At 39.5% G+C, this 16,463-nt stretch overlaps 1 protein-coding gene across 2 annotated transcripts in view; it reads left to right on the plus strand.

Moving 5' to 3' along the window:
• The window catches only part of NDC1 (NDC1 transmembrane nucleoporin), a 60,162-nt gene that overhangs the window by 22,271 nt on the left and 21,428 nt on the right, over positions 1–16,463 (plus strand). For both annotated transcript variants that reach the window (XM_040231102.1, XM_040231103.1), the window contains exons 8-14: positions 479–614; positions 1,458–1,550; positions 3,046–3,127; positions 6,544–6,702; positions 11,391–11,636; positions 11,739–11,854; positions 14,717–14,767. In XM_040231102.1, coding sequence (XP_040087036.1) covers positions 479–614; positions 1,458–1,550; positions 3,046–3,127; positions 6,544–6,702; positions 11,391–11,636; positions 11,739–11,854; positions 14,717–14,767 — 883 coding nt within the window. The remainder of the gene's footprint in view (positions 1–478; positions 615–1,457; positions 1,551–3,045; positions 3,128–6,543; positions 6,703–11,390; positions 11,637–11,738; positions 11,855–14,716; positions 14,768–16,463) is intronic.

The following is a 16,463-nucleotide window of genomic DNA, read 5'->3' on the forward strand; positions in this document are numbered from 1 at the left end:
TTTAGCATTCTAACAGAGTTTCTTAAATTGATTGAAAAGTAGAGTTTGTTATTTTTAGATAGTACTTTGTGCCCTTAACTATTAATGAAACTGTTTATGCATATACAGATAGAGTTGAAATCTGGTCCAGGAGAGGTGCTGATCTTGTTGAATGGTTTTTAAGTATCAAGCTACAAAACAACAATACTAAATTGTACCCAGCCTCTTGGGGAGTCTTGCTCTGTCATAGAAAATGACACTGAGGATTTGAAATGCAAGAAACTGAGAGCTAGTTTAGGCCTACTCTTCCCTCAAGGCTCCCTTGTGCACTTTATAAGAACGTATTAGTGAGAGAACTGTATAGAGTACAAAAGAGGAGGAGTTTGTCAACATTACTGTTTAGAAATAGGATTTGCTTCTCAGCATGGGGCCCCAGGTCTCTTAAATGCTTAGACTGTAGTCTTCCCACAGGATTAAATAGTGATTTCTGTTTTCGTAGGCAGTTTCATAGGCCCCTTGACACTGTGAGTGGCCTCTTGAATCTCTCGTTACTCTACCACGTCTGGCTGTGTGGTGTCTTTGTCCTGATGACTTGGTACATCTCATGGCTGCTCTTCAGAATCTATGCCACAGAGGTGAGTGTTGAGTTTCGGTCCGTACTTCTCTGTTTTGGAGCGCAGAGGTTTAGGTTTGGTAGCACACTCATCAGCATGTTGTGTCCAAAGCCATTTTGTGAAGTTGGGTTTTGGTTTTTTCCTGAGACTTCACAAAAAATGTGTCAGTTATAACCATCATTTAATTATAGTGTTTTTGTTTTTGTTTTTTCCTGAGGAAAAGTATTAGTATTTATAATGTTAGAAAACTAAACTGAATGAACAGTTAGTTAAACTTGCTATGAGTTATCTCTAGTGTAATTCTCTTTGGAAAGTTTCCATTTCTCTATTGAGTGTATACTAGATTGGCCTGCATTTCAATTAATTTTATATGCTATTGATATAGGTACTGTTAAAATATTTAAATATAAGGCAATAAAAATATATATTCTTTGAAGGAAATTTTAGAATTTATATTGAAAAAATGATTTTAAATGAATAGGAGTAGCATGGTCTTCATCATTCAAATGTTCGTCTTAGAAAATGAGTGTTTCTGTTTTATTTTACCATTTCTGTAGATTTGTATCCTTCAGTGGCTTCAGAGAATTTTTTTTTCTTAAATTTGTTTCTATTATTGGAAGCCAGGGATCCAGTAATTTTGGGAAAGTAACATTTTAGAAGATAGTATATTTGAGTATATATAATTTTAATGCTGGCTGTTTTTGTAAGGAACACTAAAGATGTTAAATTTGGTGTCTTGTCTTTTTTATAATGAATTCCAAATAGTGCTAAATATACTGAATGTCATTAGTGCTAATATACTGAATGTAATTTGTCATGAAAACAAGACATTGCATAGTCTTTATATTTAATTATATTTGATAGGCTCATCTGTTCCCTGTTCAACCACCATTTTCAGAAGACTCAGATGACTGCCTCCCAAAAGTTTTAAACAGCAATCCTCCCCTCATCATAAAGGTACCAGAGCTGTGCATTTTGTGTCTTTACACAGTCATCTCTAACTTATCTTACGGAATGATCTTCGTATTTAACATATTTATATTTTTTGAAGGTCTAGAATATTCTAATCCTGTAAAAAGTATTGTAAAAGTCACCTACATGCTACATTGAATGTTATTACTTTTTCCAACTTCCATTCCAGGTGACTAAAATGCAAATATATATTGCAGTGTATGTGTATAAGCTAGACTATTTCTATGTTTAGGAGAGAGAGAAAAATATTTCAAGTATGAAATATAATGATATACAATGATATACATTGGTTTTTCACAAATTCCTCATGGTAGCAAAACAAAACACTTTTTTTTAGTCACTGGATTAGGAAATATTTTCACTCACGTAGTATTGTTGACTATTGTGGTCAAAGAAAGTTTATTATGATCAGAGTACATAGTTAATGAACTGTCTTAAAGTTTGAATAATGATAATCTGAAACAAATTTTAATCAAAAGTCTAAAGAATTTGTAACATGTTTCTAAATCAACCTAAGTGAGAATAAATTATTTTGATTTTGAAATTTTAAAGTAGAACTATAATATATGTGATTTTGTTAAGAGTTCATAGTACTTAAAAAAGAATTAAAGTAGAACCTAGAGTTTGGATTATACTCTAGAAAAGTTGTAAACTAATAAGAAAACGACCCACTGAGGTTCTAATTACCCTTAAATATCAATTATACTTAGTTTATTAGATAAACAAAAATATCAGATACTCATTTGGTTATTTAACAGATCTGTAATTATTGGGCATATGTCAGCCACTGCTAGTTGCTTAGGGTATAATGATAAATAAGACAAAGCACAACCTAACGGCTAAGGCAGATACACAAACTAATGAAGATTTACTGTGATAAGTGCAACGGGAACCACTTACTCTGCTTGGGACCCAGACAGGAAACCTTCACAGAAGGGGTGGTGTCTTGAATGATGAGTGAAGTGGTTTGTCAGGGAACAAAATGAAGATCTATCATAAAAAAGCACAGAGTATGTTGTGTATCTACTGCTTGCTGGGTACTACCTTTGGATATGGTAGTGAGCAAGGTGTTGTCCCTGCCTCACAGCTTAGTGGCTGGTACCAGGTGAGACAAGTAAGTAGGCACTTAATATATGTTACAGTAAGCAGAGCAGGTGAGAGCTGTGTGAGTATGTTTTCGTCAGGGAGGCCAGGGAAGTTCCAGGAGGAAGTGATGTTTATGTTTCCCACCATAAGGTGGAAAGGAACACAGTTCCTTTCTCTAATTCCTTGGTAGCTGGAGCCCATAGTGACTAGGGTAGCCTACGGAGGGTAGAGGCAGGAAAGTGAAAGTCTTAAAGGAAAAGTTATGGTTCTGCAAAGTCTTCCCTTCATGAAAAAGCTGATTTCCCCTTAGATATGTAGTGTTGAGCCCCATTAATAAATAAGATTTTATATAGAGGATAAAAATTTAAATAATGTGTACTTTCTTTCCTTTCAGTATTTGGCCCTGCAGGACCTGATGTTGCTTTCTCAATATTCTCCTTCACGAAGACAAGAAGTTTTTAGCCTTAGCCAACCAGGTATTGCTAAAAGTAATAGACCTAATAGGAATTGAGTATGTGTGTGCAGAAAGCAATCTACTTTAAATTTTTGGTGAGTGAGATGTATTTATTAAAACATCACGCATCAGTGAGTCTGTTAAAGTATCGATTTGAATTTTATACAGCTAAGTGTTCACATTGTTGTGGTTAAAAATTATGTTTCTAGGGAAAGTATTTTTCAACTTTTATGTTATTTCTTTCAGCCCCCATCTTCCCTTCACCTAAAGAAATTGTGAGGTAGGCTGCCAGTTTTAGAGCAGAAAGGCACAGTTTTAAGAATCCCAGAAGTTTTAATGCTACAAAGTTTCTTAAAAATCAAGTGGTCTGATTCTCTCATGGAGGACCTAAGTCTCAAGAGAGATTAAGTGGCTTAATAAAGTTAATGTCAAGAGTTGGAATTAAGAAATTCTGTCGCTTGACTCTTAAGTGCAGAGGTCCCTATTCCGGCCATGCTGCTTTGCCTCCCTGTAAAAAGGAGTGTGAAAAGGAACTAGATTTGATGGTGATCCGTCCAAGGAGGCTCTTGGCAACTCTGGAACTCTTCTCCATTGTTACTTGCCAAGCTCCTCAAGGTTGCAGCTGTGCCAGTAATGCTCCGCCTAGTTGTTAGAAGAAAACCTTCCAGCCTAGCACCAGTGGGGACAGAACCAGGTGGCTTTATCTCTCTCTAATAAGCTCTTCATTATTTAGCCAAACTTGTCAATTCCCACATTATAAAATAAACCTACAGTTACATGCTACATGGTAATAAAATCCAGTTATATAAAAATATAAATGGATCAGCACCCCTCTCCTTTTGTGGTGTTCAGTTGCCAAGTCATATACGACTGTCTGCCACCCCGTGAACTGCAGCACATCAGGCTTGCCTATCCTTCACTATCTCCCTGAGTTTGCTCAAACTCATGTCCTTTGAGTTGGTGATGCCATCTAACCGTCTCATCCTCTGTGGCCCCCTTCTCCTTTTGCCCTCAATCTTTCCCAGTATGAAAAAAAATCCACTGCTGGTGCTATAAAACTTAACTGTAGCAATTCTTTTCTAGTAGGCTTAGGTTTACTTAAGAATTCCTTATACACTAAATGTTTTCACCAGATATTCAAGTAAACTGTAATAAGGTGGCCTGTTCTTTGCCAAAGGACATATTATTAACTGGGCACAGAAATAGAGATTAGATTTATGGTTACCAGAGGTGAAGGATAGAGGAGAGAGAATTAGATGAAGGCAATCAAAAAGCACAAACTCTCAGTTATAATATAAATAAGTACTAGGGATGTATGTGCAATAGGATAAATATAATTAACACTGCTGTATATTATATATGAAAGATATTGAGTGTAAATCCTAAGAGTTTTCATCACAAGGAAAATAGTTTTTTTTCTATTTGTTTAATTTGTATCTGTCAGAGATGATTGATGTTCGCTAAACTTACTGACCTGCCTCTTGAGAAGTCTGTATGCAGGCCAGGAAGCAACAGTTAGAACTGGACATGGAACAACAGACTGGTTCCAAATAGGAAAAGGAGTACGTCAAGGCTGTATATTGTCACCCTGCTTATTTAACTTCTATGCAGAGTACATCATGAGAAACGCTGGACTGGAAGAAACACAAGCTGGAATCAAGATTGCGGGGAGAAATATCAATAACCTCAGATATGCAGATGACACCACCCTTATGGCAGAAAGTGAAGAGGACCTAAAAAGCCTCTTGAAGAAAGTAAGAGAGTGAAAAACTTGGCTTAAAGCTCAACATTCAGAAAACGAAGATCATGGCATCCGGTCCCATCACTTCATGGGAAATAGATGGGGAAACAGTGGAAACAGTGTCAGACTTTATTTTTTTGGGCTCCAAAATCACTGCAGATCGTGATTGCAGCCATGAAATTAAAAGACACTTACTCCTTGGAAGAAAAGTTATGACCAACCTAGATAGCATATTCAAAAGCAGAGACATTACTTTGCCGACTAAGGTCCGTCTAGTCAAGGCTATGGTTTTTCCAGTGGTCATGTGAAGAAGGCTGAGCGCCGAAGAATTGATGCTTTTGAACTGTGGTGTTAGAGAAGACTCTTGAGAGTCCCTTGGACTGCAAGGAGGTCCAACCAGTCCATTCTGAAGGAGATCAACCTTGGGATTTCTTTGGAAGGAATGATGCTAAAGCTAAAGCTCCAGTACTTTGGCCACCTTATGCGAAGAGTTGACTCATTTGAAAAGACTCTGATGCTGGGAGGGATTGGGGGCAGGAGGAGAAGGGGACGACCGAGGATGAGATGGCTGGATGGCATCACCAACTTGATGGACGTGAGTCTGAGTGAACTCCAGGAGTTGGTGATGGACGGGGAGGCCTGGCGTGCTGCGATTCATGGGGTCGCAAAGAGTCGGACACGACTGAGCGACTGAACTGAACTGAACTGAAACTTACTGTGATTACCATTTCATGATGTATGGAAATCAAATCATTAGGCTGTATATACCTTAAACCTGATACAGTGCTGTGTGTCAATTATGTCTCAAAACTGGAAGAAAAAAATGTAATTGGACCATGAAATAGTTCCTTTGTGGTCCTAAGTTACAGCAGAATAAAACATCCTGGGGCCTGTTGTTGAAGTATTGTGTTTGTTTTCAGGTTAAGTGGTATTTCTCTTTTGAGCTGTAAATAGAAGGAAAGATTTAAGGAGGGACCTAAGCACAGAGAGAATGATTTATTTGGTACCCAGGATGGAGAAACCAGTTTTCAGTGGATTCCTCTGCTGTTCTGAACACAGTGAAGCACAGTTGGTTTTTACATGACAGCTGTAGGAGATAAAGGTTTCAGAAATCAAAAGATAGAAAGGAATTAAGAGTGTGGATCACAGTAGTTTAGAGTCGTAGGATAGCAGATTCATAAACCCTCTAAGGATAAAGTATGATCACTATCAAATAATGTGTCACTTCTGTAGATACAATAGCAGATAGGGGCTCTTTTGCAAATGAAAATGTAGGGAAGCACAGTAGGCCAGCCATAGCAGTTTAGAGGTCACGGGGGCCATGGGGTGCCTCTCATTAGACATGGTCAGTGCCTTAGTCTTTGGTCCGTTCAGTGTTGCTAGTGAAGTAACTTGGGTCTGTTTCACTCAAATCGTGTTCCTGTGTTTGGCTTTATTTTGGCAATCAATTTGAGAGGTTTTTTTTTTTTTTTTAATGGTAAAATAGCAAATTTTGTAGACTTAGGAAAATTATTTCACCCAAATATTTATGGAATTTCTGTTACTAGATGGCTTGAGTATAAATAATGGCTTAATAGTAGAAAAGTGGGCCCTACTGCAAAGTGTAATAAGCATGTCTCATTGATCTTTCTCCCCATTTTGAGAGGATACTATAAGATTATCTTCATTTTAAAAGCTGGTGTTTTTGGACCTCTTAGGTGGACATCCCCACAACTGGACAGCTATTTCAAGAGAGTGTTTGACTCTTCTGAACGACATCACTCAGAGACTTGTGCTCTGCCAGGAAGCCGCTGCTGCGAATGGGCGGGTGGTGCCTTCGCCGCACCCAGTGGGGCCTGAGAGGCCGGTCTCCCCAGGTAATCCTCACACTGAGAGAGGGGGCAGCACGTGCACTCTGTCTCCTAAGAAAGGCAACAGTAGTTAACCTAAGGACTACGTTGTATGTGAGTGTGAAATATGTATTTTTAGGCAGAATTGATCCAGTATGTGGGATATTGTACTGAACCAAGAAGGCAGCCTGAGTATCATTGTAGATTGAAAAAATTAAGTTCATTGTGGTGGTAGTGTTAAAAAGGCTAACACGTGTGGGTCATTAACCAGAAGACTTCAGTTTAGCCTGCTGCTGCTGCTGCTGCTAAGTCGCTTCAGTCGTGTCTGACTCTGTACGACCCCATAGACGGCAGCCCACCAGGCTCCCCCGTCCCTGGGATTCTCCAGGCAAGAACACTGGAGTGGGTTGCCATTTCCTTCTCCAATGCATGAAAGTGAAAAGTGAAAGTGAAAAGTGAAAGTGAAGTTGCTCAGTCATGTCTGATCCTCAGTGATCCCAAGGACTGCAGCCTACCAGGCTTCTCCATCCATGGGATTTTCCAGGCAAGAGTACTGGAGTGGGGTGCCATTGCCTTCTCCCAGAGCCAAGTGAATCTTTACAAGTAGTAGTGGACGCTGTTCTGATTGCAGTATCCCAGAGGTAAAAAATTGCTGGAGTGCCAGAGAGAAGTAACTGAAGTGACTCAGTGATTTAGGGATGGGGCTGTCACATTCATTGTTTTAAGGTAGCTAAATGTTCGAAAGATGAAAGCTGAGAGGAAGAAGTAGAGGTGGAGGAACCTATGCTATTTCATGAAACACCTTAAGTAGGTGATACTTAGGAATGTAAGACTGAGAAAAAGACTTAATGTTCTGATGCCTTGGGAGCCAGGCACTTAAAGAAAATGGGCAGAACTTGCTGGGTGAGGACTATGGTAAACTTGGGGCATAAGCTTCATCTGAAATGGAAAACTATGGGTTAGCTTTGATCCATGGTTCCCATATGAGAATTTGGGCCCAGTATCTGAACTTCTGATACTGGAGGTTTGTAACATTGTACAGGAGGCAGTTATCAAAACCATCCCCAAGAAGAAGAAATGCAAAAATGCAAAATGATTGTCTGAGGAGGCCTTACAAATAACTGAGAAAAAAAGAGAAACAAAAGGCAAAGGAGAAAAGGAAAGATATACCCATCTGAATGCAGAGTTCCACAGAATAGTAAAGAGAGGTAAGAAAACTTTCCTAAGTCAACAGTGCAAAGAAATACAGGAAAACAGTAGAATGGGAAAGACTAGAGATCTCTTCAGGAAAATTGCAGATATCAAGGGAACATTTCATGCAAGGATGGCCATGATAAAAGACAGAAGCAGTATGGACCTAACAGAAGCAAAGATATTAAGACAAGGCAGCAAGAATATACAGAAGAGCTATACAAAAAAATCTTAACAGCCCAGATAACCATGATGGTGTAATTACTCATCTAGAGCCAGATATCCTGGAGTACAAAGTCAAGTGGGGCTTAGGAAACATCACTATGAACAAAGCTAGTGGAGGTGATGGAATTCCAGCTGAGCTATTTCAAATCCTAAGAGAATATGCTGTGAAAGTGCTGCACTCAATATGCCAGCAAACTTGGAAAACTCAGCAGTGGCCACAGAACTGGAAAAAGTCAGTTTTCATTCCAGTCCCAAAGAAAGAATGCCAAAGAATGTTCAAACTACTGCACACTTGCACTCATTTCACATGCTAGCAAGGTAATACTCAAGATCCTTCAAGCTAGGCTTTAACAGTATGTGAATCAAGAACTTCCAGATAAACAAGTTGGGTTTAGAAAAGGCAGAGGAACCAGAGATCAAATTGCCAAGATCTGCTGGATCACAGAAAAAGCAAGAGAATTCCAGAAAAACATCTACTTCTGCTGAAGCAGAAGTGACTGAATAGTCACTGAAGTGACTATTCTAAAGCCTTTGACTGTGTGGATCACAACAAACTGTGGAAAATTCTTAAAGAGCTGGGAATACCAGACCACCTTACCTGTCTCCTGAGAAATCTGGATGTGGGTCAAGAAGCAGCAGTTAGAACCAAGAACAACATACTGGTTCCAAATTGGGAAAGGAGTACGTCAAAGCTGTATATTGTCACCCTGCTTATTTAACTTAGATGCAGAGTATATCATGTGAAATGCCAGTCTGGATAAAGCACAAGCTGGAATCAAGATTGCCAGGAGAAATATCAATAACCTCAGATATGCTGATGACACCACCCTTATGGCAGAAAGTAAAGAGGAACTAAAAAGCCTCTTGATGAAGGTGAAAGAGGAGAGTGAAAAAGCTGGCTTAAAACTCAACATTCAAAAAACTAAGATCATGGCATCCAGTCCCATCAGTTAGTTCAATTCAGTCGCTCAGTCGTGTCTGACTCTTTGCGACCCTGTGAATTGCAGCACGCCAGGCCTCCCTGCCCATCACCATCTCCCACTTCATGGCAAATAGATGGGGACACAATCGTAACAGTGACAAACTTTATTTTCTTGGGCTCCAGAGTCACTGCAGATAGTGACTGTAGCCATAAAGTTAAAAGACACTTGCTCCTTGGAAAAAAAGCTATGACAAACATAGCATGTTAAAAAGCAGAGATATCACTTTGCCGACAAAGGTCCTTATAGTCAAAGCTATGGTTTTTCCAGTAGTTGTGTATAGATGTGAGAGTGGAACCATAAAGAAGGCTGAGCACTGAAGAATTGATGCTTTTGAACTGTGGTGTTGGAGAAGAGTCTTGAGAGTCCCTTAGACAGCATGGAGATCAAACCAGTCAGTCCTAAAGGAAATCAATCCTGAATATTCATTGGAAGGACTGATGCTGAAGCTCCAATACTTTGGCCAGCTGATTTGAAGAGCCGACTCATTGGAAAAGACCCTGATGCTGGGAAGGATTGAAGACAGGAGGAGAGGGGGACAACAGAGGATGAGATGGTTGGATGGCATCACCGACTCGATGGTCATGTGTTTGAGCAAACTCCGGGAGATGGTGATGGACAGGGAAGCTTGGTGTACTGCAGTCCATGGGGCAAAGAGTAGGACTGAGTGAACAACAACAATCTGAACTGGTCTTTTTCTTTTTTTCTTTTAAAGAGACAGCTGAAGAAGTTTTGGGGGAAATCTATCACTTTTTAAACATTGACAACTAATCTTGATATGTAAAAAAATCACTATATGGGCCAAAGGAAACATATCTCTGACTTTGATTTCATTATTCTGCTGGCTTTATAGACCACAAACAGATTGCAGAAGAAAAGTGATTTAGATAAGTTCATGAATGTCACGTTTTAAAAGATTCTACTGTGTTTCAGATGTTATCAACATTCAGATTAGCATTTATTTATTCAACAAGTATTCATTGAATGACTGCCATGTACCAAGCACTACCAGAGAATCAAAGAGGCAGAAACATTCTTGGGCCTGACCTTTTAGCTGGAGGCACACAAACGATGACAAGACAGTGTGACTATTAAAAGGAAGTCTGAAGGAGTAGGGTGATGCTTGATAACGAAAGGAGGAGTTAAAGTTGGTCCTGTAAAGATGTGGAGCCCTTAGAGGATTTGAATAGTTACAGTTTCATTAAATTAGCATTTTAGAAAGATCATTGTAATTCTGAGTTGGGGGGATCCTGGGTCTGAGCAAATATGGATTAGTCATTTCTTTAAATTGTTGTCATATCCCATCAGTCACAATTTGCCTTTATTTTGAGGAATAATTACAAAACTTAAAAGCACTGATCTTGGGACTTCCTGGTGGTCTGGTGACTAGGACTGTGCTCCTAATTCAGGGGACCTGGGTTCAATCCCTGGTTGGGGAAGTAGATCCCACATGCTGCAATGAAGATCAAAGATCCTGAGTATGGGAGCTAAGACTTGGCAAAGTCAAATAAATAAATAGAATTTAAAAAAATATATTAAAAAACAAAAAAACCCACCAGTTTTAATTTTTAAATTGATTCTTTAGCTATTTCTTATTGTCATTTACTCTTAAAAAGTCATGTCGTGAAAATTTGGTTCGTATAAATGTTTAGTGTCTTATGCCAGTTTTATTAAAAAGATAGAATACTAGTATAATTTATTGTCTTTGTGCTTTGTGCTGGAGTGGCAGAAAGATATTATTTTTGTACAAGAGACTGTATAATTGGTAGAGTTATAAGATAATTTTTGAAGAAGCTGTTTACAGAACAGATGTATAGATATCCTGGACAAGTTAATCACTGGTGTGACTTTTGTTAACTTTAAAGAACTCTGTGGAAAATGAGATAAGGTTACTGCTCTGTACATTTTCACACTATAGATTTGATTTAGCCAAGTAATGGTTACAGTAAGAATATACAGTAACCCAGGGCATATACTAATGCAGTAAAGTTGTTGCCATTTAAATATAAAATATAAATTCGTTCAGTGCAGCTTAGAGTTGGAGAAATTGACCTTGAAGATGAAGGTATCTGTAGGGTAAAAAACCGAGAGAGGCTGAACCAGTCTAACAGAAAAAGATGTATAAAGTTCCTTAAGTGGTCACCAAGTTGCAGTAGTAAAATCTGGGTGTTAAAATTGTAAACCTAGGTGGAAACAATCTACTGAGTCTTGGTTAAATATGTTAAACAAAGAATTGAGATGTGTAAAATTTGAGAACCTCCTCTCTGGCCTACTTCCATCAGATTGCCTCTTCTCAGCACTGGATCTGTTCTTTTACAGAAGAAACTGCATTTCAGACCCCCAAATCTAGCCAGATGCCTCGGACTTCAGTGCCATCATTAATTAAGACATCACTGTTCTCCTCAAAGTTATCTACACCTGATGTTGCAAGTCCCCTGGCCACCCCATTTGGCTCTAGTGTAGTGAACCGGATGGCTGGAATTTTTGATGTAAACACAAGCTATGGGTCACCTCGAAGTCCTCAGCTCACAAGAAGAGGGCCAAGATTATGGACTTCAGCTTCTGGTGAGGACCGTTTATTTTCTAAAATTTGAAATGTCATAGCTGTAGAGAATCATACAGCCTAAGTTTTTGCCTTCTTGTTTTTTTTTTTTTTTTTTTTTGTAGATCAGCAAATGACTGAATTTTCTAATCCTTCTCCATCTACCTCTGTTAGTGCTGAGGGTAAGACAGTGAGACAGCCCAATGTGATTTACTCATGGATTCAGAATAAACGTGAACAGGTAGGATGATATGGGTATAGGATTTATATTTACATATAGCATTGAGAACATCAAGGATCTCACATAAGTAAGCCATCAGGAATAAATAGAACTTTGAGGATGCTTCATATATTAAATTGACCCATATGAAATTATTAGTATTTGGTTTTGAGTTATACAAATTACAAGTTCATATGGCTTAACCTAATGCAATCAATGCCTTTGATCTATGAATTATTTCATTTAAGAGGTATTTATTGATTTCTTCATATACACTGGGTGTGTTTTTAGATACTGGGAAAACAGCAAACAAAAGTCCCTGACTGTATGTTTTCATTGCTGGGAGAAATATCAATAACCTCAGATATGCAGACGACACCACCGTTATGGCAGAAAGTGAAGAGGAACTAAAAAGCTTCTTGATGAAAGTGAAGGATGAGAGTGAAAAAGTTGGCTTAAACCTCAACATTCAGAAAACTAGGATCATGGCATCTGGTCCCATCACTTCATGGGAAATAGATGGGGAAACAGTGGAAACAGTGTCAGACTTAATTTTTTTGGGCTCCAAAATCACTGCAGATGGTGACTGCAGCCATGAAATTAAAAGATGCTTACTCCTTGGAAGGAAAGTTATGACCAACTTAGATAGCATATTGAAAAGCAGAGACATCACTTTGCCAACAAAGGTCTGCCTAGTCAAGGCTATGGTTTTTCCAGTGGTCGTGTACGGATGTGAGAGTTGGACTCTGAAGAAGGCTGAGCGCCGAAGAATTGATGCATTTGAACTGTGGTGTTGGAGAAGACTCTTGAGAGTCCCTTGGACTGCAAGGAGATCCAACCAGTCCATTCTGAAGGTGATCAACCCTGGGATTTCTTTGGAAGGAATGATGCTGAAGCTGAAACTGCAATACTTTGGCCACCTCATGCTAAGAGTTGACTCATTTGAAAAGACCCTGATGCTGGGAGGGATTGGGGGCAGGAGGAGAAGGGGACAGAGGATAAAATGGCCGGATGGCATCACCGACTCAATGGACATGGGTTTTGGTAGACTCTGGGAGTTGGTGATGGACAGGGAGGCCTGGCATGCTGCGATTCATGGGATCGCAAAGAGTTGGACACAACTGAGCAACTGAATGAACTGAACTGAGGGCAGATAGCTGAGCAAGCACGTGTATTATAGTTCTGCGTGGTGAGATGAGGTAGCAGGCACCTGGAACAGCCTGTCAGGCTCATTAGCTATTTTAAAGACTGAAATTTTCTCTGAATGACATGGATGACTACTGCATGGTTTTACCCACAAGAATGACATGATGTAACCTTACATTTTGAAAGTACTGCTGTGTTGAGACTAGATCCTCAGGGGGCAGGAGTGGAAGCAGAGAGATAGTAGTAAAGCTGTTAGAGGAATCTGGTGACCTGATAATGGTATCTGGATGATGGTATCTATGACCTGAGTGATGGTGATGGAGACTAAAATGTGATCAAAGTCAGGGTGTATTTTGAAGATAGGTATGATAGGATTTGCTTATGGTTTAGTTGTGGTGTGAAAGAATCAGTGTTGATTCTGAAGCTTTGGCCCGAGGATCTGAAACAATGTAGTTGCAGTTTATTGAGTTGCAACTTTCTGATGATTCTGGAAAAGAGATTTGATAGAGATGAGGTAGGGAATCATGAGTCTGATTTTAGGCATAGAAATTTTGAGATACTAGACAATCCAGTAAAAATACTGAATAAGATATTAGACATGTATCTGGAGTCTAGGGAAAGTCCAGGTTAGATTTGAAATTTTGGAAGTCATCAGAGCGTGAAAGCCATGAGACTCCATGAAAATTATTGGAGAGTGTAGATATAGAAGAAAAGAGATGCAAGAACTGGAACCCTTTGATGACAAAGTCTGGGAGATGAGGAGGAATAGCAACGGAGACCGAGCACCATTAAGGTGAGAAAGAACCAAGAAAAGGGTGTTTCAGACAGAAGTGTCAGATGCTGCTGAACAGAAAAGATGCTGCTATGTCTGAAAAGAAGCATGAGGTTCAAACTAAAAATGAACTGGTGTGCTAGGAATATGGAGGTCATTGAGTCCTTGACGAGAGCCACTGGGTGGAGTAGTAGCAAGGAATACCTGACTGGCGTGGGTCCCAGAGAGACTGGGAGAGGAACTGGAAGACACAGAGAAGCTACATCTTTCAAGGAGATTGACTGTAAGGGGATCAGAGAAATGGGCGAATAGCTGGGGGAAGTTGAGAGGTCAGGGAAGGGTTTTATTTTTTAAGGTGGGAGAAATAACACCATGTTTGTTGATAGAATGCTCAGTTAATAGAGAGGGAGAACTGAAGGCATTCTACAAAACTCCAGCAGCACCTGTGGCTCTATGTGTGTAAGTACTACTGTGTCATGAATTTACTTTCAAGTCAGGTGGGTTATGTAGCTTTTAACTTAATACTGAGAAAGTTATTTTCCTTTTAAATGTCAACTAGTAGAAAACTACTTCTGTCTTAAGATCTGTTTTTTTTTTTTTTATGATAGAGGAAACATGCTCTTTTTTGGCATTAATATTAAGAGGTTAAAGGGTAGGACAGTTGTAGAGAATTGAGAAAGAATATGGTTTTAGGAAATATCACCAGAACTACTTTTTGATTATGACGGGCTCTAATTTGAAGGCTAGACATGTGTACATGGGAGTGCAGTTTAGATTAGATGGCCTGTCTTGGTTACCCAATTTATAGTACAAAGGTATTTACTTACGTGAGTTACCTTACCTTTCTTTGTAAAGTGTGATGTGTTTCATTTAAGTTAGTGTCTGGAAGAACCTGGAAATGTGTAATATTATATTTGAGTAGCATCGAACTGTTCATGTGATAATTCCCTTTTCTTCCATCTTAGGTTAAGAATTTCTTATCAAAACGAGTGCTGATAATGTATTTTTTCAGTAAGGTAAGAGTATGTAGTTATTAGGAGTTGGGGGAGAGAAAACAAAATAAGAAATGAAGTAGCAAATAAGATTAGACTTTTCAATATTTAGCTTGATCCTAGCAAGCCAAACAGCTTGGCGTCATGCTTCACTAAACCTCCCTTTAACAGTACCTGACCTAGACAGGCATCTCCCATCAGTGACTTCCTGAGGCTGGGCTCTAGTGGCCTTCTGGGTCTCTTGGCTGCAGGCAGCTTTGTGCCAAGATGTGGCCTCTTCCTGCAAATTGAGCAAATCCGTGGCGATCCTTCATGGCTCATTGTCCTGCTGACATCGTTGTGGCCAGTTTGGTGTTCAGAAGAGAGATAACTGGGTTAGACTGCAGGTGTTAAACTGGTGTTGGATTAAAGTTGTAATTTAGGCCACAAACTAAATGACTTTCCAGCTTGTCTGTCAGCTGCCCCAGCTGCTGTAGGAGAGTAAATCTCAGAGGTAGAAGCTAAAGATTCATTTCTGTTTTCACTGCTACAGCTGTTGTGTGTCAGTTAATCCTTTGATGAGGAAAACCTTTGCCATGTGTAGGGGAAAGAATTTTTGTTTTAATTATTTTAATCTAGCTTCTCTGTTTTTGCAGATTCTGCATTATTAACTAATAGTGCACTTGTATTAATGCCTTGAAGTGAAAGTCTGTATTGGCATACATTCCTCATTTTATTCTTTGAGGATCCTACTCTGGTGGGGAGAGAGATCTGAGTAACTCTGGTAGAATATAGATACATACAGCAAAGAATCCTTTCAAGTTCTTGAAACTTTTCACTGTGGTAGCAGGGAATATCCATGCAACTAGCAAGAATGTTTGCCAGAAATAATCTGTAGGCTCTCCATTAGAGCCCTGGGAAAACCATCAGACCCCTGAGAAAGGTGTCTCATCTTCTACCCAGAGAAAGAGGAGTTGTCTGAAGTTTTACTTCAGAGCTTTGTTTCAGAAGGATGGGAAGAAAACTTTCTTTTGTGTGCCATGCTCTTTTCACTTGCTAAGTTGTGTCCGACTCTTTGCCACCCCAATGGATTGTAGCATGCCAGGCTTCCGTGTCCTTCACTTTGTTCTGGAGTTTGCTTAAATTCATCCATTGAGTTGGCGATGCCATCCAACCATCTCCTCCTCTGTCACATACTTCTTCTGTCCTCAGTCTTTCCCAGCATCAGAGTCTTTACCAGTGAGCTGACTCTTCGCATCAGGTGGCCAAAGTATTGGAGCTTCAACATCAGTCCTTCCAGTGAATATTCAGGATTGATTTCCTTTAGGATTGACTGGTTTGATCTCCTTGCTATCTAAGGGATTCTCAAGAGTCTTCTCCAGTGCCACAGTTTCAAAAGCATCAATTCCTTGATGCTCAGCCTTCTTTATGGTCTAGCTCTGACATCTGTACACGACTACTAGAAAAACTGTCCCCTCATTTAATTCTGACAGCTTTCCTGTGAGGTGTCTTTTTGGCCTTGTTTTACAGAGAAGGAAGCTTGAGGCTCAGAGGGGTCAAGTAGCTAGCCTGAGGGCACATAGCCAGTAAGTGGCAGAGCAGAAGCTGAATGAGATCTCCTTTTTCCTTGGAAGTGAGTGCTACCTTAGATTCTGATTTTGCAGGTGGATCTGTGTGATAAGGAGTTGTAGACACCACTGCTTAACGTTGGGAAATGTAACATGCTATTGTTGTGAATGGG

This window comes from Oryx dammah, unplaced genomic scaffold (assembly GCF_014754425.2).
Source record: "Oryx dammah isolate SB20612 unplaced genomic scaffold, SCBI_Odam_1.1 HiC_scaffold_28, whole genome shotgun sequence".
NCBI classification, from domain to species: domain Eukaryota; kingdom Metazoa; phylum Chordata; class Mammalia; order Artiodactyla; family Bovidae; genus Oryx; species Oryx dammah.